The sequence below is a fragment of the Spermophilus citellus genome, assembly GCF_964194105.1.
Source record: "Spermophilus citellus genome assembly, chromosome: 17".
NCBI classification, from domain to species: Eukaryota; Metazoa; Chordata; class Mammalia; order Rodentia; family Sciuridae; genus Spermophilus; species Spermophilus citellus.
In genome coordinates this window covers 56816807-56837781 of record NC_138199.1, presented here as the reverse complement: position 1 = coordinate 56837781, position 20975 = coordinate 56816807, and the positions used below count along the sequence as shown (strand labels likewise).

The following is a 20975-nucleotide window of genomic DNA, read 5'->3' as shown; positions in this document are numbered from 1 at the left end:
AACTCCACAACAAGAATTTTCCAGCCCAAAATGTCAATAGCATTGAAGTTGTGAAGCCCTGTTTTAGAGAAGTAAAATATCACAAGTATTTTTTGAGCATTCACTGTTTTATAGCTAAGGCTCTGCATGTATAAACGCAGAAATATAAGTCATAAGTCCGGATCTTCCACAGCAAGATTTCTTTAGTGTGTGGAAAAAGTATTGAGGTTACATTTCATCATATATAAGTTAGAATCACTGCCAAATGATAAATGTTCTGAAAAAATATCTTTTTTCTTCTCCTTCTTCTTTGGCTTTCTTTTTTGTAGAAACCTTGGTTGCAATTTACTCACAGAACTGGGCTTTGGAACATTTCAGGCATGGCATGGACTGCAGTTTTTACACAAGTTGTAAGTGAAATAGAAGATACACGCATGTACAAAAAAAACCCCCAAAACTGTGTGTTAAAAACGTTATACAGTTATTGGTTAGCTTGATGTAAGCCCTGTTTTATTCTGAGAAGTATGTCTTAAGATCCATTCATTCTTTTCAAATGAGGAAACTAAGGTACAGAGAAGCCAAGAGACTTGTAATTTATATAGGACATGCTCTGCTTTCCCTAGCACTGATCTCTGGCATAGATAATAGAAAGCATCATGCAAGCAACACCCAAATTAGCATTGCCATGGTAGTCTCAGTGATGATGCTCTGACATGTGAATTGTCCTTGAATTTCATTTTTGAGTTTAACTCTGATTCAATCTCACATTTAGAGTCCCTAACTGCTTAAATATATGCAACAGGGCTACAAAGAATGAAGTTTAGCATAAAGCCCTCCAGGGAGCACAGATGCAGGTGCTTTCTCAATGGAAAGCAGAAACAATTGGCTCAGGGGACCTCTCTCTCCAATCACCCAGAGCATTATTTTTCTAAAAATACCTGCCTCTGAAGTCATGAATTGTATGTAGGCAGCAAGAGGTGTGAGAAAGATGATGTTTATGATATAGTGTAAAAAACATTTGTAAAGAAAATACATTGCTCTGACCTAATTACATATACTTTCTTTCCTGACTACCCTCAACAAGAAGTATGGGTTTTATTTCCTTTCAGCTCAAAAGGAAATTTTGTTTTTACTTATTTATTTGATTTGTTTTGTTTTTCGGTGCTGGGGATGGAACCCAGGGCCTTGGGCATTCTAGCCAAGCACTCTGGCACTGAGCAACATATACCCCTAACCCCTGAAAGGGATTTAAGACTCAAGGTGAAAGTTCTCCCCTCAACTCAATTTTGGAAAAAATTGTTCACCTGTCTCATGGATCAGAAATCCAGGTTCACATGGTTCATTTTGGGTTCCATGAAGGGATGGTTATGGTATGCCTGGAGCTGGATTAACTTTTCCTTCAGATGCTCATTTATTGCAGCCACCTCCTCCCCCTCATCAATTTGCTGAAGCCTAACTTGGGGAAAGAATATGGAGAGTCTACTTTTCAAACAAAGCAGGGATGGGTGGTGGGTCAGAAAAGACTCATAATGGAGGAGGCACCAACTTATCTCTAGTTTCTGTGTTCATCTGAACAGAAAAAGGCATTTGCTTCATGATGAGAACTCAGAGCCAACTGGCAATGGACATTAACACTCATATCATGCAATGCGAATGGAGCTCTGCCTCTCAGACCAATTCATAGTTGCTTTCATAGATTGGCACATTGAGCCAGACAAGGTGCACAGCTGTGGTCCCAGCCATTTGGGAGGCTAAGACAGGAGTTCAAGGCCAATCTGGGCAACATAGTAAGACCTGTCTCTTAAAAAAGAAGAAAAGAGCTGGGCACAGTGACACACGCCTATAATCCCAGCAGCTAGGAGGCTGAGGCAGGTGGATTATGCATTTAAAGCCAGCCTCAGCAAGTTAGCAAAGTCCCTAAGTAACTCAGTGAGACCTTGTCTCTAAATAAAATACAAAAAAGAGCTGGGGGGTGTGGCTCAGTGGTTAAGTGCCCCTGAGTTCAATCCCTAGTACCAAAAAGAGAAGAGAGGGAAAAAAAAAAAGATTGGCACAACGGTCACGATCCACCAAGTGTGTATTGGGAGCTGAGCACTTTTGTTTTGGGTAAAATTTTTCTAATAGATAAAGCCATTTTGCTTCAGGAAACACTTGCCATAGTGAGAGATAAGCCTCTTAAATTTCTTTCCAAAGGCAACTTGCCAAGGGAAGATGCCGGTAATTTTATGATCAATATGAATGTACTGGGGTGTTTATAAGTTAAAATACCAATTTTCCCTGAACTATAAAAGTTTGTTCAGAGGTCTCAGCTGATGTAGATATATCATGAATTGAATGGAACCTAAGCTCTGGGTCTCCTCCCTTGCACAGGTCTCTTCTAAGGTTCTGATTGGGGCCCTCGCAATTTCTTTTTCTTTTTTTTTCCTTTCCTTTTTTTTTTTTTTTTTTTTGTTGGTACTGGGGATTGAACTCAGGGGCCCTCAACTACTGAGCCACATCCCCACCCCTATTTTGTATTTTATTTAGAGACAGGGTCTCACTGAGTTGTGTAGTGCCTCTCCGTTGCCAAGGCTGGCTTTGAACCTGCGATCTTCCTCCTTCAGCCTCTCAAGCCACTGAGATTACAGGAGTGTGACACCACACCCGGCCCTCCCAATTTCTATATACATAAATTTTCCATTTTTTTATCAGAGGTCATTTCCCAAATTAGATAAGTTTCAGGCCCCACAAAGTCTGGATTCACCTCTGGGTTCCATGTAATACAACCTGGTAAATCTCTCGAATAAGGACTTTCTATTATTGACAAACACTGATGCAACAACTTAGCAGTATGTTAGACTATTTTGAACCTGAAAAAAGATGTGCCAAGAGCTTATTAGTAAAGTACCACTGTTTAAATGGTAGTAATAATCATATCTCTTCCAGATGAAATCAAAGCTAAGGTTAAAGTAACATCTGTCTTCTGTCTTAAACCCCCCCCTTTTTTTTCTTTATATGGGCTTTGGGGTCAGAAATGAGTTCAAATTCCAGCTTTGCTTCTTACTAGTTTGGTGGCCCTAGGACAAGTTATATAACCTCTCTGTGCCTCAGTTTCTTCATTTGTAAAATGGGGTAATGATAACATTTACCACATAAGCTTATTATGAGGATTAAATATGAAATGCTGATCATAGATGCCTGGCAGCCTAATAGATGTTAGCTGCAATAATTATTCTTAAAAACTATAAGTAAATAGCAGAAAGATCAGTAGAGTAGAAGGGAGAGAACAGGGGGAAGGAGAAGAGGGGGAACAGAGAGTACTAGGGACCGAATTAGAGCAAATTACATTACATGCTTTTATAATTATGTTAAAATGAATCCTAAAATGTTATGAATAATTATAAAGAAACAACTAAAAAAATGTTCTAGCCAGGTTTAGTAAGACATTCCTATAAACTCCAGTAGCTCAGGAGTCTGAGGCAAGAGGATCACAAGTTCAAAGCCAGCCTTAGCAACTTAGTGAGGCTGTATCTCAAAACATAAAAAGGGCTAGAGATATGGCTCAGTGGTTAAGTTCCCCTGGGTACTATTTCTGGTGACCCCCAAAAAAAGTGTTCTGTAGGAATACACTAATGATTCTTGAGTAGAGTTAAGCTAAAGTCAGATTTTCTTTTTCTTTTTTCCTATTTCTTTTGTCTTTTTCTTTTCTGTTTGCTTGCTTTAATGAATTGAAGAAATATCTTTCAGTATTTTAAAGTAAACATTTGCATAAAAAATAAATTCACACTGGGAGGCTGAGGCAAGAGGATTGCAAGTTTGAGGCAAGCTTCAGCAGTTTCAAGGCCAGCCTGGGCAACTTATCAAGACCCTGTCTCAAAATAAAAAATAAGAAGAGCTGGGTATATAGCTCACTAGTAGAGTACCCCTAGTTCAATCCTGCATACAAAAAAAAAAGTTTATTTCTGGTGTTGTGGCACATTCCTATAGTCCCAGCTACTCCAGAGGCTATGGCAGGAGAATCACTTGAGCCCAGGAGTTCAAGGCCACCCTGAGCAACATAGTGAGATCCCATCTCAAAAAGAGAGAATTTATTCATTTTATTTACATGTAAACATAATGTTATTTATTTATTCAACAAACATTTATTAATACCTAGAAAATTTGCGGCACTATACCCGGCACAGGAATGACAATGATAGTAACATGAGATCCCTGCCCTCTCCCTGCCAGGAGACTGACAAGTCAGCAGGTGATTACATGCCATGGGAAAAGGCTCTGAAGTGACAGAAAAATACCAGTGACAGTAGGTGCTGGGAGCATGACTTCTACCAGTTCCATTGCTTAAAACTTTATCCTCTTTCCTTTGACTTCCAAGCCAAGGAATTGGTTCTATATTTTTTCTTAACTAAGTGAATTAGACCATGAAATGTTTTAAATTTCTAAAAATGAAAGACAAACACCTTGAACTATGGAAGGCACTAAAAATACTGTTTCCTATAGGGCAAGGGCTTCCCACTAGTATAGTTACTTCTAGGGTTTGGTTTTTTTTTTTTTTTTAAAGATATACTCTTTTTTTTTTTTAGAGAGTGAGAGAGAGAGAGAGAGAGAGAGAGAGAGAGAGAGAATTTTTAATATTTATTTTTTAGTTCTCGGTGGACACAACATCTCTGCTGGTATGTGGTGCTGAGGATCGAACCCAGGCCGCACGCATGCCAAGCGAGCGCGCTACCTCTTGAGCCACATCCCCAGCCCTACTTCTAGGGTTTTTGACCTGAAAATTCTTTGCCATATTTTTTCTTTGTGTTCACTTTTTTCCCCTCCTTTTTTCTTTTTCTTTCTCTTTTCCACTTTATCTTCTAGAGAGCTGGATAATTCCCAAATAAAAAAGTGCCTTATAAAATTCTAAGGGTGATTTATATATAAAGACAAAATATTTTTTAAACATATAAGTTCTTTATAAAAAAGTAGTCTCGGGCTGGGGATGTGGCTCAAGCGGTAGCGCGCTCGCCTGGCATGCGTGCGGGTTCGATCCTCAGCACCACATACCAACAAAGATGTTGTGTCCGCTGAGAACTAAAAAACAAATATTAAAAATTCTCTCTCTCTTTCTCTCTCTCCTCTCTCACTCTCTCTTTAAAAAAAAAAGTAGTCTCATGCATGTTGAAAATATAATTTTAATTCCATTGCATGTTTCAGAATTCTCAGTCGTAATCCTCTGACAACTGTTGAAGATTCATATCTTTTTAAATTGCCAGCATTAAAATATCTGTAAGTATTACAACAATTTTAAACTCAAGATATGATTTCTGCTCTTCTTGTTTACTTCATCAAAGGGTTAAGTATTTTGTATTAATACTAAAAAGTCATAATTTTAATTTTAATTAGTTACTGGAGAAAAATGTTATGGTAAAGAAGAGTTAAGGAAGGATATATCATGGGGCAAGACAGCCATCAGAAGAAGGCAGCCATATTAAAGAACACTTACAGATATGGAACATGTAAACACATGTAAGAATATATTATTTATCCCAGAAAGCAAAGAGGAATACATGTATATTATTTTTAAAAAAGAAAAAAAGAGGGGCTTGGGTTAAAGCTCAGTGGTAGAGCGCTTGCCTTGCATGCGTGAGGCACTGGGTTCAATCCTCGACACAACATAAAAATATATAAATTAAGATATTGTGTCCATCTATATCTAAAAAAAAAAGAAAGAAATGATGCAATATGAAAATAAGAAGTAAGATGATGATTTAAAAAAGATGTAAGTTCTATTTTTCAATGCCAAGATCATTATTTGATGGTGCAAATAGTAAACTTACGTATCTTCAATAAGAGCTTTATGGAATTATCTTCTATGCGAAATAAACTCTTAAGGCAGCTTGTTTTATGAGAAGCCAAAATAGAAGTTATCACATGTCCTTGAAATATTTTTTCAAGTATAGAATATTTATTGGGGTTCATCATGAATATCTTGGCTTTCTCTTTCAGAGACATGGGAACAACTCAAGTATCGCTTTCGACAATTGAGAATATCCTCCTGATGACTCTTGAATTGGAAAAACTGTAAGTTATTTTTTTTCTTAGATTTATTTTACTTGATTTTTTAGGTCTCTTTTCATATCTTGAATTTAAAATTATTTTAATACATTATTTTCTTAACTTTATTGAGGTATAATTTTCATGTAATAAAATTCACACTGTAAGCGTACAGTTTGATGTATAGTAATGTAGTTACCACCACCTGATGATATAGAACATTTGTCATCCCCAGAATAGCCCCTTACATTGCTTTGCATTCATCCACTCCTCCTACACCAGCCCCTACAAACCACCAAATCTTTTATCTTTCCCTATAGTTTAAAATTTTCCAGAATGTCTTATAAATAAAATCATCTAGTAGTAGATTTTTAGCTTCTTTCACTTAGCATAATTCTTAGCATATCTACTATCAGAATAGAAGAGTTGCAGTTTCTCCATGTCTTCATCTAATCCTTGTTTCAAGTTATTCCTTGTTTCAAGGAATAATATTTTTTTAGCCTTTCTACTAGTAGGAATGTAGTGGTATCTCATTGTGGTTTTAATTTGCATTTCTTTAATAGCTGATGATATTTAATATCTATTTTTATGCACGTTTCTTCTCTTTATGCTTTTACATGTTCAAAGTGTCCAGATTTGGCCAATGTGATCTCTATTGTTGTTTAGCCACACAATGTGAGTTAAACTAAGCTATTGTTTATGCCCAGAATAATGTCTACCATTTACCACTCTCAAACGGAATTGAGATATGGACTCTAGTAGTTGGAGACTTATTCAGATCCTTCTTAGAATTCTATCTTTCTGTGCACTCCTAACCCAGAGCAAGATTTTAAGTTGAAAGGAGATGTTTTTACTGTCACCCAATTCTAATTTCTTTTTTTATTTAGGCCTTCCATACCCACTGCCATGCTTTCCTTTCTGGTGGGCATCTCCCTCCTCCTTCCTATATATTTACAGTATTCAAGAGCCACATGCCAGGCACCATGGCACATGCCTATAATCCTGTCTGCTCAGGAGGCTGAGGCAAGAGGATCATGAGTTCAAAGCCAGCCTCAGCAACTTAGCAAGGCCCTAAGCAATTTAGTAAGACCCTGTCTCAAAAAATAAAAAGGGCTGAGAACACGGCTCAGTGGTTAAGCACTTTTGGATCCAATCCCTGGTACAAAAATAATAATTAAAAAAGCAGTTTACCATTGGTTTCTATCCAACTTGTCCAGGCTATATGTATCAAGAACTCCTTTCTACACTGTCCTGTGGTAGCCTTGGACTGTTCTTCTACTACTCAAGTAACTCCTTTTCCATTAACTTAATCCTCTGTGTTTCTATTTATAGGATCTTACCTAGCCATTTGGCCTGCTGCCTCTGCCAGTTTAAAAATAATATTGAAGTTGTCTGCAAGACAGTGAAGCTGCAATGTGACAGTGCATGTCGGACAAAAAATACACGTTGCCGTGAGTCTGAATTGCCTGATGAGAAATGTCTTAACTTTTGTTTTGTTATTCAACTTTTAACTGGTGATCATAGATTTTTCAAACTAATGATGAAACTGCTTTATTTTTATTTATTTATCTAGAATTCAACTCCCTAAATTTCTGGATTGCTCTCTTGCTCAAAGTGTGGTTTTCAGCTATAATTTAATAATATAGCTATTCCATATGCCTAAGGATGAAGAGAAAGGAATAGAAGGGAGAAGGAATAATATTAATGGCCACACATGGTGTCCTGTGCTTTCTGCTTGGTACTTTGTCTTCCAGTGATAACTTATTCATATAGTACAATGCAGTTAGTAAGCTATTTTTTTATACACTAGGTCTCAAGTGTCCTCTGCCTTATAGTGCAGGCATCAATCTATTTTGATCTGTTTGTGCAACTTTATAAAAGAGAATAAATATTTTATTTGAAGCCTAGGAGTTTCTGATTCTATAATAAGAAATTGCACCTAGACCATCCAACTCTGAACTTCTCTTAATCTCAAACTTTTCTATCCTCAGGTAATTCATGTGCTTTCAAATGTTTTTGTGTGTATTAGGTTTATTAGCACTAATTTCATGACTTTCAAAATGTGGTTGCTTTCATATCCAAATAGCTCAAAAATAGGTCTCTACCAGTGATCTTGGGCAAATTATAACTAATAGCACTTTGCTACTTATTACATACATATAACTTATTTTTCAAAATGATTTTTCACCAGTTACATTATTTCCTTTTCCCCCAGAGGTGAGCAGAACAAGTATTTTTCATCTCCATTTACAGATAAGGAAAACAAGATGGGAGGTGTCAAGTGCTATAGCCTTGAACCCAGGTCTTCTGTACCCAATTCTAACCCACATTCCTCTTTTGTCTCCAACCTTACCTCCTCTTTGACTCTCACCACACAAAAAATACTTTTAGTTCTCCTGGGAAAGAAACCAGCTATTGCTGGGCATGGTGGACTGCAATCCCAGTGGCTTGGGAGGCTGAGGCAGGAGGATTGTAAGTTCAAAGCCAGCCTCAGTAACTTAGTGAGGCCCTAAGCAATTTTGTGAGACCATGTCTCAAAATAAGAAAATAAAAAAGACCTGGGGGTGTTGCTCAATGGTTAAGTGCCCCTGGGTTCAAATCCCAGGTACCAAAAAAAAGGAAAAAAGAAAAATCCAGCTACACAATGGTACACTTGACCTCATGTAGTTAGAAGCTTTGGATGATTCCCAGAGCTAAAATTGCTAGTTTTCACATCTAATATGAAAACAGGGAAGGCTTCTGACAAAAATAGCTTTTCCATTACTGTACTTCAGAACCTCAAGTATTGTTTATCCAGAAAATGCTGTTATTCTGTAGATTTATTGCACATTCAGCATAGGCATAGAACCAGGCAAACATAAAAATCTTTTAACTCACATCCCAGTTCCCTGCCTTAATTTAGGGAAAGAACCAGTATGGATATGGTGGGGTTTTTTTTTTTTGTTTTTTTGTTTTTTTGTTTTCTGTGTAGAGGCATCTGTTATGGAGCCTAAGATGTATGGGGAACTGGGGCCAGGTGAAGGAACTGGGTGAGTAGGTGGAAAGGACATGTTCAGATGAGGGAGGATGTGTTAACAGAAAGAGCGGAGCCTGTGCTTTAGCATCTTGGTTCTTATTCTCCTTGGAAGAATGTCCTTTGTCATGATCATCTGTGATGGTGGCAGGAACATGACACACTGAAGAGGTGGATAGAGGAAGCCTTGTGCCCCCTCTGTATCTGAGCGGGGACAGCATGGGGTATGTAAATGTAAGGAGACACAGCTGATCTGTAGAGAATCTCTCAGAGCCCATGAATATTTCTCTTCTAGTCTTGGGCTTTTATTGAGTATTGGGCAATTGGCTGTCCTAAACAGAGTTCTTATATACAGTGTGGAATATTCTGAGTTAAGTAGCACTTTGTCAAAAAAGATGTCTTTTTTTTCTTTGTGTTGTTGCCATTTCATAGGTTTAATTATGAAATTATTTTTCTTTCTTCCAAATGACACTTAAATGTTTGGCTGGAATGTATGGCTGTGGACTGACAAAAAGCTGTCCATCAGTCTTCTGTTATCAAAAGTAGTCTCTTCTTTTTTGACAGTTCAAGATGCATCTGTAGGGAATGCAGAAGGATCATTCATGAAGGTGTTACAGGCCCGGAAGAAGAACACTAGCACTGAGCTTTCTATTGAGCCTGAAAAGCCAGCTTCAGATAAAAATGGTGTCAACTTTTCGGGATTCTTAAATGAACAGCTAGACTTCAATGATGAAAGTGATGTTATAAGTGCATTAAATTACATATTGCCATATTTCTCAGAGGGAAATCTAGAAGATGTAGAGTCAACATTATTCCCATTCATTAAACTGCTTTTTTCAAACGTACAAGATGGAGGTAATGCCATGGAATATTTGAAGAACAATACAAATAACTCCTCTCTTTCAACTGCATCCAACAATTCAACTTATAAAAACAAATTAAAGAAGCTTTATTTTCTGGAAAATTTGTTAGATGCAGAAATTCAGGAAAAAATTGATGAGGTGAAAAAAAAAGAAAAAACTGCCATGCTTATGCAATCTAGGCTTTTAGGTCCCAAATTTAAACGCCAAATCTTTCAAAAGAAATTGGAAACTGCCCAACCACAGGAAAACAGCCTAGCAGAGACTGGGAGTGTACAGAAAAGGCTGCGGACAGTGAACAGAGTCATCAAGGGGCCGAAGGGCATACGGAAAAGACTCTTCAATGAAATGAGAAAACAGAGTATGGGAAGGAAACAGAGTGCAAATCTGTTGGGCAAATCTCCCACCTCCAGCGTTTCAAAATTACAGCCTGAGATCAGAGACAAAACAAAAGACTTAACCGACACCCTTTTTGTTTTAGAAGATGCAAATGCTCGAGTTAAAAGCATGAAGGCTGATAAACCAGTCACGCGTTCCAAAAAAACTCACAGCTTTCATAAAACTTACCCTCTTGCAGCCCACAGAATACCCAAGGCCAAAGTGAGTCGAAAGTTCAGAAAGGATAGTTTGTACAATAGACTGATGCTTGCAAAGAGGCCCCCATTCTCTGCACTAAGGAGCCTCATAAATTCTCCCCCACGAGGGGCCTTTTCATCTTTAGGAGACCTGAATTCTCAGGAGAATCCTTTCTCAGGACTACCTGCTCTTTCAGAACCTATAGAAAGTGTTCCTGCAGAAAACAATACTGCAAAAATTCCTTCTGAAGCAAACATTACTGTGTTGGATGAACCCACCTCTGAAAATGCAACCTATGAAAACGCTGCTGCAGAGGCTGTAGATTCTGCTGTGACTCCTTTCAACATAATGCCAACTGTTCAACAAACCAATGAGACACAATGGGAATACCTCAACGCGAACACTGACTCACAACCCAAGCCTGAAGACTTATCCTACCCATTGAGGGCATCCCCAGGTGATCAGTTTGAAATTCAGCTAAACCAGCAACTTCGGTCCCTCATCCCCAACAATGACGTGAGAAGGCTCATTTCTCATGTTATTCGGACTTTGAAATTGGACTGCTCTGAGCCCTATGTGCAACTGGCCTGTGCCAAGCTCATCTCCAGAACAGGCCTCCTGATGAAGCTTCTCAGTGAGCAGCAAGAAATCAAGGTGTCCAAGGCCGAATGGGATACGGACCAGTGGAAAACTGAGAACTATATCAATGAGAGCACAGAAGCCCAGGGTGATAACAAAGAGCATGAGGAGACAAGTGAGGTGAGGGCAACTATTGAACAAGAAGCCCAGACTTTTTCATCATTTAGGTTATACAATTGAAGCATTCAAGCAGGAAGACCAGGGGCTTCTAGTCCACATCTTGTCTTGGCCACATAACTTTGCCCAAGACAGTGATCCCCATTTTGTTCCATTAGAGAATAAAGTGGACTTAACACACAAGATAAACAAATAATAGGAAAAAAAATGTGTGATAATAAGATGTAACATATTAAATTTGGTGTGTTCTTTAAGAAACTGCAAGCTATTCACCTGGAAGAATGGAAATTTTGAATAGTTAACTTTCATCCTTTCCAGTCTCTTTTTTACTTAATAAAAATTATTCTTTTTCTTTCTTTTAGCTTACAAAAGGAGTCCCGGGATATGGTTATAACAACAAACTCATCTTGGCAATATCTGTGACTGTAGTGGTGACAATTTTGATTATAATTTTCTGTCTGATTGAGGTAAGGACAACAATCAATTCAGGTTCCAGAATACATCTTATCATTGTAATAGATTTAGAACGTATACCCTGAAAATCAAAGCTCCTTCCCCACCTACTACTTGACATTTCTCTTCAGTCACTAACACTGAGTTATGCTTTGTTCTTTTATTGAAAAATATATTCTAGGGATTTTTATTTGTTTTACTTTTTGGTACCAGGGATTGAACCCAGGGGTGTTTGAACATTGAGCCACATCTCCAGCCCTTTTTTGTATTTTACTTAGAGACAGGGTCTCACTGAGTTGCTTAGTACCTCGATCAATTGATGAGGCTGGCTTTGAACTCATAATCCTTTTGCCTCAGCCTCCCAAGCAGCTGGGATTATAAGTGTGCTTCACAGTGCCCAGCCCCAGAGACTTTTAAAGGAACTTCATTTCCAGGGAATCTTTGAGAAATTGAAACCAAGAGAACAAGCTATAATTTCTTAAGAAATTAAGACTAATGTGGCCAGAGATGTCATCGTAGCAAAATTTATCCAACCCAAAACCATGTCCACAATTTGTTACTCTCATTTTTGTAAAGTTTTGATATACTCTCATTCTACCACTGATTTCTTTCCTTGTTACTGAAATGACAAGAGATGACTTCACTCTCAAGCAGCAGTCATTACCCTGGGGTAAAAGGAGAGGGCTAAAAGATAAAAGTGCTATATGTAGACTCAGTGGATCCACACAGCTTCCTCCTCCTCCAGTGTGTGAGGTATTGTCTAAGTAGGTGTTCAGTTAAAGCACTGCAGCTAAATTCTCATCAGGCTACTACAGAGCAGGTCCTAGTGATAATAGTATATTCCTGGCTTTGGCTTCTGTTTACCTTCTGTTTGCTTACATGATGGTTTATTACTTTTCTCAATAGGCAGGTTTAGAATATTAAGAGTCATTTAATAAGCTGACAATCTTGATTCTACCCTCCCAATTCAACCACCCAACTTAGCTAGTTTGCCTTTTCTACTGTAATAGCAGTCCTCCATTCCAGCCAGAGCAGCCTCTCCATATACCCGTCACACCATGCTCATTCCTTGCCTATCTAAAATTCCCTTACTTTGCCATGTCTGTGGAAGTTTTATGAATCTGTCAAAAACCAACTCAAGTTCATCTTTCTTCACAAAGCCTTCTCTGAATACCCCAGTTCTCCTGGACCTATGCCAACTATGAGATTTGTCTCCATTTCTTGAGGTGATTGTGAAGCTTTGTCCCTCCCCTCAGAATTTAAATTTTTGGTAAACAATTTTTTAAAAGATGGCTATAGGAGAGAGAAACACCAACATCTCTGCTCCATTAATGGAGTGGAACAGAGATATATAAGGATCAGATGGCTCAGACTTGAATAGAAACCTGACTGAGTATATTACATATCTACAGAAAAATAGGTCCAGGCCAGGAGTGATGGCACACACCTATACTGCCAGTGACTTAGGAGTCTGAAGCAGGGAAATTGAGGCCAGTCTGGGCAACTTAGCAAGACCCTGTCTCAAAATGAAAAAATGAAAGGGCTGAGTAGCTAGAGTAGGCTAGGTTCAATCCCCAGTACCAAAAAAGAAAAGAAAAATATGTCTACAGGAGAGCTGGTCAGTAGTAAAAGCACAGAAAAGACAAGAAAGAAACTGGTTTGAGGGCTGGGGTTGTGGCTCAGTGGTAGCGTCTTCACCTAGCATGCATGAGGCACTGGGTTCGAACCTCAGCACCACATAAAAATAAAGACAATAAAGTCCATCAACAATAAAAAATATTAAAAAAAAAAAGAAACTGGTTTGAGTAGTGCCCATCCTAACATTTTGCGAGAGTAGCAATGGATCCCTGGGCAGGTGTGGAGTCAGTTTCACTGGCCGGACAACCCCTGGCCAGGAGAGGAGATGAATGGATCTATCTACCTTAGCCTTTTGTTCTAATTCTATTCTCACCAAGTAGCTTTCCAGTTGGGCTTAAGTATGCCTCAGAGGCCTCTCTACAGAGAAGCATTTCCCTTGTGGTGTAGACAGATGTTCTGTTTGTGGAGCAGAAGTATTTCTTACTATCTGGTCATTTTCTGGCAATCTGTGTTGGGGTCAGTCCTGTAGCATCTATAAGGTGAGACTTCTCAGAAGAAAAGAAGTAAGTTCTCTCTTAGTGAAGACAGAGTCAAATTTCTAAGCCTAAGGGGTGCTTACACATGGGGTCAGTTTGCAAAAAGCCTCTGGGAAGATTATCACTGGCCATTGCACAGATGGTATGATCTGCATCTCTGGGTGGCATGTGACCTTTCTTGGAATTTCTGTAAAATTTTATACTGATTTAAATTTGTTTATACAGCTGGGTATCGTGGTGCATGGCTATAATCCAGTGACTCAGGAGGCCAAGGCAGGAGGATCACAAGTTCAAAGTTTGCCTCAGTTAATTTAGTGAGGCCCTAAGCAACTTAGTGAGACTATGTCTCAAAATAAAACATAAAAAGGGCTTGGAGTATGGCCAGTGATTAAATGCACCTGGGGTCTATCCCTGTCCCAAAACAAATTTGTATGTACAATTCAATCTTATATTCGTGTTTATTTATATTTTTATTATTTCCTCTCCCCACTTAGATGATGAGCTCTAGGAAGACAAGGGAGGATATAGTAGTAGATACTACTATAGTGGACAATATGGTGTTCAAAAGAAAAGAGATGAGATATTATGTCAATTCCACAATGAGGAATCATGTAATCCAGTATCTGAAGTAGCATACAGAGTCTAAGCAATAGACTCAAGTGACCCTAATACGTTTGCATATATTTATATGCATGCATGTTATGTGTTAAGAATCAAACCCAGGGCCTTGGGTATGCTTTGCCACTAAGCTACACTCTCAGCCCCTGAAACTTTTTAAATGTCATCTTTTAATATTCAAATCACTGGGGGGCTGGGATTGCGGCTCAGTGGTAGAGCGAGCACAGGCAGGACCGGTTGGATCCTCAGCACCACATAAAAATAAAGGCATTGTGTTTTGTTCATCTACACCTTAAAAATAAATATAAAAAATTCAAATCACTGGGGAAAAATGAATTAATAGTAATAGAAGCCTAATGAAGGAGCAAGTAACAAAAGATGCCTACTTTTCACCTTAAACATATTTCAGTAAATGTTAAAAAAAGAAAGAAATCATGATAGTAGTAGAAAAAGAAAATAGAAGCAATATATATATATTTTTATAACCTGATGGAAAACAGCTTTCTAAGTCTGATAGCACAGGCAGAAACCTTTAGCAGTCTTTAGCAGATGTGACCATCCTATCTCTGATGCCCATTAGCAAATAGTATGTATGGATGTGAAGCATATAGAACAAACAGTTTCCACATGTTATTTTATTTAATCCTCACAAAAATCCTGTTAGGAGAATATTATAAACCCTCTTTTACAAATGAAGGAGATCAACTGTCCTCGGTGGCTAACCAAGAGCAAAATTCCAGTTCCTATTACAAAGCCTGTTCACCTCCTTAAGAGACAAAAATACTGGGAAATATTTGAAATGTTGAAATACAAAGAAAACCATTGCAAACCATTGTAAGGACTAACATGGATTTATAAAACTTTTTTTATACTAAATATGTTAGTCCTTAAGAAAATAAATCCATAAGAAAAAAAGACAAGGGGGAGGGCTGTGAAGAGTAGGTGTGTTTCTAGTCAAGCCACCCACCTCTGTCACCAGCACTGCCTTGTGGCCATGGATGAGCTATTGTTATAACGAGAGGTCTCTGTTACCTCATGGAATAAAGGTGATTTCAGATACTTTCTTCTAGTGCTTTTCTAACATTGCATTTTTATTTATATTTTTAATCCTTCTGGAATGTGTGTTTTGTTTTAGTATGGTTGGAGTAGGGAATTTTTCCCCCCTACATGAATACCCAGTTGTTTCAAAACTATTTTATTTTATTCTTAATATTTTTTTGGTTGTCAATGGACCTTTATTTATGTATTTATTTGTTTATATGTGTTGCTGAGAATCTAACACAGTGCCGCACACATGCCAGGCAAGTGCTCTACCACTGAGCCACCACCCCAGCCCTTAAAACTATTTTAATTAATGGTTGATTCTTTCTTCACTTATGTAAAATACCATCTTTATCTGGACTCTTTTTTCCCATTGATCCAGGTGTCTTTTTCTATACCAGTACTAGCATCACACCACTTAATTCCAGTTGCTTTATAACATATTTCAAACTATATATTTGGTAGGGCAAGCTCCTGCTCTCCTGATCATTTCGTACATTTCATTACTATTCTTATATATTTTCTCTGCCAAAAGAAAAACAAAACAAAAACAAAAACAAACAAATTTAAAAAAACTGTCTTTGAATTTGAATAGGACTACATTGAATTTGAAAATGAATTTGTGAGTTAACATCTTTACAACATTCTGGGAACATGTAATCTCATGCCATATATTCATTTCTTCTTAATGTGCCTCAAAAGAATTCTAGGGCATTTATTTATTTATTTGTTTGTTTGTTTGTTTATTTATTTATTTATTGTGGTGCTAGGGATTGAACTCAGGGGCACTCCACCACCGAGCTGCACTCCCAGTCTTTTTTATTTTTATTTTTTAAAAGGAAGCGTTTCCTTCCATATTTTATTTTTACGCAGTAAACCAAGTGCCTCACGCATGGTAGGCAAGTGCTCTACCACTGAGCTACAATAAAAAAAAATTTAAAAATATTTTTCATTTATTTTAAGACAGGGTATTTCAAAGTTACCCAGGCTGGCCTTAAACTTGATCTTCTTGCCTTAATATCTCAGACTGCTGGGAATATAAATGTGTGCCACCACACCCAGCTGAATTTTAGTATTTTCACTACATAGATTTTTTTAATTGGATCTTTTTAGTTATACATGACAGTAGAATCCATTTTGATATATAGTTTCAGTTCCTTCCCCCATTTATGCCCCCATTTATTTTTCATACTACATTGATTAAGACCTCCTCAATGAGGTTGAACAGCAGCAATAATAATACTCTTATTCTTGATTTTAAAATGACACTGTTGTTTAAAGTTCTGGCAGACATGTTTATCAAGTTAAGTAGTTCTTTCTTTTTCTACTGTTAAGTGTTTTTATTAGGAATTATCTGTTGAATTTTATCTAAAACAGTCAATAAAATATATTAAGTGCCAGCTGCATGCAAGACCCTAAGCTAGGTACTATGGAAGAGTCAGAGAACCATTCAAAGGATAGAATTCCTGCCCTCAGAAAAGTTATTATCTCACTGGGTAGATAAGACAAAATAAATAAAAGGAATGAATAGAGACTTGGAAATTAGTGGTCATTGTGATACTTATGACTGTATTTTCTTCCAAAACAGATTTATTCCCATAAAGCAGCAGCAAAAGATGATGAAGAAAAGGCCTTAGGGTAAATATGAGCCCGGCAGTATTTAAATGAGAATTTCATTTTATTTTTAATATTTATTTTTTAGTTGGACACAGTATCTTTATCTATTTTTATGTGGTGCTGAGGATCGAACCCAGGGCCTCACACATGCTAGGCGAGCACTCTACCGCTGAGCCACAACCCCAGCCCCTAAATGAGAATTTTAGAACTCATCTATTTCAATCTTAACAGTGAGGAAACTGCTAAAGGCAGGAAGAATACTTCCTCTCATGTCTCCCCTGGCTCCAGGAAAACTAGTTCCCCAGCCTGCTGAGGTCAAAGGCACTAGCAGGGATGCATCTGCTGTTTCCAGTCCTTAAGGAAAGAAGAGTGGAGGGCAAGAGGTTTGGGCTGTGCCTGCTCCCACTGTTCACGTGCATCACACTCAGCTGGAGCCCTTCTTTGAGGTTTTCAGGGACAGGGAAGGCCTTGGGTCATTAGCGTGCTGTGCTATTCCCCTTCCAGGCTGGCAGAAGTAGAAGTGGAATGTATGAGTCCTTTCTCCAGGTGGTAGGAAAACTTTACCTTCTTGCCTTACTGGTCACCTTCTCACCCCCACTCTCTATTCCTTTTACCTAGATTTCATAGAATTTTAACAGGGAGCTTAGAAAGAGTAGTCTGTCTCTTCTTTTTATAATAAGAAACGGAGAATAAGAAAGGGAAAATATCTTACCCTGTGGTCACAGTGTCAGAAAATGGTTCCTTTCCAGCTAGGTACTTCTCCATTAATTATACCCACACTTGGGCTGTGAGCAACATTTGATATTGTGAATTAGTAGACACATTTCTATGTAAACATCAGCAGTGTTTGAAACAATGCACAGGTTTTTTTTTCCTATTGTTTTTTGTTATGTATATGTCTAAACTGATTTTACAACTCAATCATAAGTGACAGCCTGCAATATGGAAATCAGTGAGCTAGACAACTTTACTAATTGGACTTTGGTATTTACTTGATGTAATTCAACTTGTAGGATAAAGCAGCTAGGAAATAGAATCACCTTCTCCCTCAAGAACCAACCTGCTCCCCACCCCAAAATGATGATACATGTGAGCTTTAAGTCCAAAGAGGACTGATGTGAAAGGCTCTGGAGAGAGTAAAACACTTCAGCCCAGTATGGTTGTGTACTGTACAAGGTACTTAGCCAAGAGGGTAAGCAGAGTTGCTAATCCTGCCTATGCTCATGTGGCTCTTTGGGAACATACATAGAGAGTTCTGGTAGCCCAGCATGCAGGGAATTGTTTTTAGGACCCCAGGTCTAGCATGATTTTGCTCATTGTGCTTATGAACTAAGGTATAGGCTTTGTCCTAAAAAGACCAAAGGTGCACATTACAAAAAGACATGAAAAATGGCATCCATCACTAATTGTCTTGTGCATGTGTTTCCCCCCAGGAGCTGTTTCGGGTCTCTGTGTAGGAGAAGCTCAACAGAAAGGGAAAATCAGGTAAATCTGAAGAGGACCCAGTGCTGTGGCCAGGGAAGGCAGTGGGAAGCAGAATTAATGTTCCCCTTTCTGTTTTCTAGGAGGGCTTTTTCTGGTTAAGGCGGCCACTTTGGCTTAGGGATATGTACAGACCTCTCAATGCCACACGTAAGAAAAACATGGCACAGAAGCTACATGACAAGGACTCCTCTGATGAGGATATTTTCAATAAGGATGCTGGGTAAGTGACTGGGGGTGATATAAATTCTCAAATGAAGAGGTAAGGAAAAGCTTAATTGCTCCTTTCAAGAGTAACAACCTTGGCTTTGTTCTTCTCCCAGGGATGAAGCCCCATCACAGACCTCTGCTCCTCCTGAGGGTGGTGAAGGGGGCGGAGAGTAAATCTGTCTTGCCTCAAGCGACTGGCAAATTTTATTTTCTAATATTGGCTTCTCATCAGTGCTTATAAAATACTTATTTTTCTCAATCCTAGCCATGTGGTAAAAAGTAACATGTAAGTAGTTAAATATGTGTGTATAAACAACAAGGGCATAGGGGGATCCAACATGGCCGCTGAGGAAACAGCGATTCTAATGTCTCCACTTTAATGAGACCAAAAAGACCCTTTGGAACAGCGGCAGTCTACATATAGAGGAACTTCTAGCAAAATTCCGTGAAGAGAGGCCCTGCCGGGAATTGGTAGGTCAATTAGAAGTGTCAGTTTGTGGCCGCCGGGACTCGGGGCTCGGGGACTGCTGTCGCCTCCCCGGCCCCGGGCGCCGCTGGGGCCGCAAGCCAGAAAGCCACGGACTGGGCCGCGGTGTGGCTAGAAGCCGGGAACGCCGGGGGCGGAGAGAGCGACCGGGGCAGCGCTGGCTGTGGATACGGAGGCGGAGAGAGGCGGGGAGCCCAAGGCTGAGACACACTGGAGGGAACGAGCTAGTGTCCCGTCATCATCCCGAAATAGCTAGCGAGAAGAGGAAGATGGCGGCGGGAAAGGAGTAAGCCTCTCCATGCTCCGCGCCCCTTGTAAGGGTCCGGCGAAGCGTCGGAGAAGGAGAGACCACACAAGACTAGCTCCATGCAATGGCAAGGGGGATTTATTAGGGATCCGTTCCAGCGCGCTGGGGCTCCGTGCTCACTCAAGAAGGGAGAGCAGCCCAGAGCCCAGAGCAGAGGTCAAGCAGAGCTTAAGTACACTTTTTGGAGAGGGTGGGGGGCTTTGCATACATCAGAACAAATCATCATGAGGCGCGGGAAAATTGAACAACAACTCTGATACATGATTAGTCCATTCATTGGCGGGAACAGGCTGGGCAGGGGTGATTGGTCACTTCTAAACTGGGTACACATTCAAACTGATTGGTTCGGGCCCTGTGACAAACTGCACAGGGCCCTAGGCTGAATGGCCAGTAGGGCGTTGTCTTAACTATCTCAGGAATCTGGGTGTAACAGAGGAATTTAATAATACCTCATCTTTTACATTTTAATTCAAGCTTTCCAGCTTAGAAACTTTACCCTTTCAGGACCAAGTATGCACCCCCCACTGAAAGGGTACATACATGTAGAAGAGGAGGAGTGTCCAGGACCAGGTGGTACAAAACATGGCTGCCTCCATTTTACCAAGGGCTAAATAACAGCTCAGAAGACCAGATCTTAACTGAATCCTGAATAATAGTGTAATACCAGATTCGTGGGACCCCAGTGGACCTCCAGGAGCTGAATCCGATGCAATCACACAAGAGTCTTTATTGCAAGCTTGAGCCTGGACTCACATGCAGCGGTCCCAGGGAGTGAGTCCCGGTCCTTTGTCCAGTGAGATTTTATAGGTTTTGGGAGGATACTCTATGCGTCACAACATCACACAGCAAATCATTCCATACCGCAGGAAAGTCAACAACTCTTAACATTGATTAGCATATTCCCTGGCGGGAACAAGTTGGGTAGGGGTGATTGGTTAGTACAAGAGGGGGATTCCTTTCAACTGATTGGTTTAGGCCACGAGGGGTGTACGTGCTGAACTACATGGTTTCCCAACACGTTATCAACCAACATAAACTACTGGGGGGTCATCTGACATCCCAGGTATTTTCCCTGTCTCATGCTGATTGGTGGTTTCTAGGGGATTGCTATGGGTCTTCACCTAGCCTAATAAGTCAGGGACACCTGGCTCCGCAGATCTCTCCTGTTATTTACAGACAAACAATTCAGCAGGGTGGGTATGTGCTTAGGAGTGCTCTGTGGGTTTTTCTAAGGACAAGGGTCACACCTCCTTCCTTAGGACAGGCCTTGAGGTAGAAGCTGCTGTTATTTTTCAAAAATGTAGTCACATCAGTTTCTCAATAGAAGTGGATACAAGGCCAGTGGCTAACGCATTTAATGAAAACTGTAATTCCAGTAAAATATGTCAGACAAATGAGACATTTTTTTCAAAGAAGATAAATCAGTCACAGTGGCACACAGGAGGAT

The 20975-nt window shown here is 39.3% G+C and overlaps 1 protein-coding gene across 1 annotated transcript in view; it reads left to right on the top strand.

The window, feature by feature from the left end:
* LOC308636356 (leucine-rich repeat-containing protein 37A2-like) overlaps positions 1-18908 on the top strand; it is a gene marked incomplete at both ends in the record, with an annotated part of 31250 nt that extends 12342 nt beyond the window's left edge. The window contains 10 exons of the mRNA XM_081271771.1: positions 309-389; positions 5155-5226; positions 5947-6021; positions 7327-7445; positions 9572-11202; positions 11562-11666; positions 17014-17063; positions 18476-18527; positions 18608-18747; positions 18848-18908. Coding sequence (XP_081127897.1) covers positions 309-389; positions 5155-5226; positions 5947-6021; positions 7327-7445; positions 9572-11202; positions 11562-11666; positions 17014-17063; positions 18476-18527; positions 18608-18747; positions 18848-18908 — 2386 coding nt within the window. The remainder of the gene's footprint in view (positions 1-308; positions 390-5154; positions 5227-5946; positions 6022-7326; positions 7446-9571; positions 11203-11561; positions 11667-17013; positions 17064-18475; positions 18528-18607; positions 18748-18847) is intronic.
* Positions 18909-20975: the final 2067 nt, after the last annotated feature.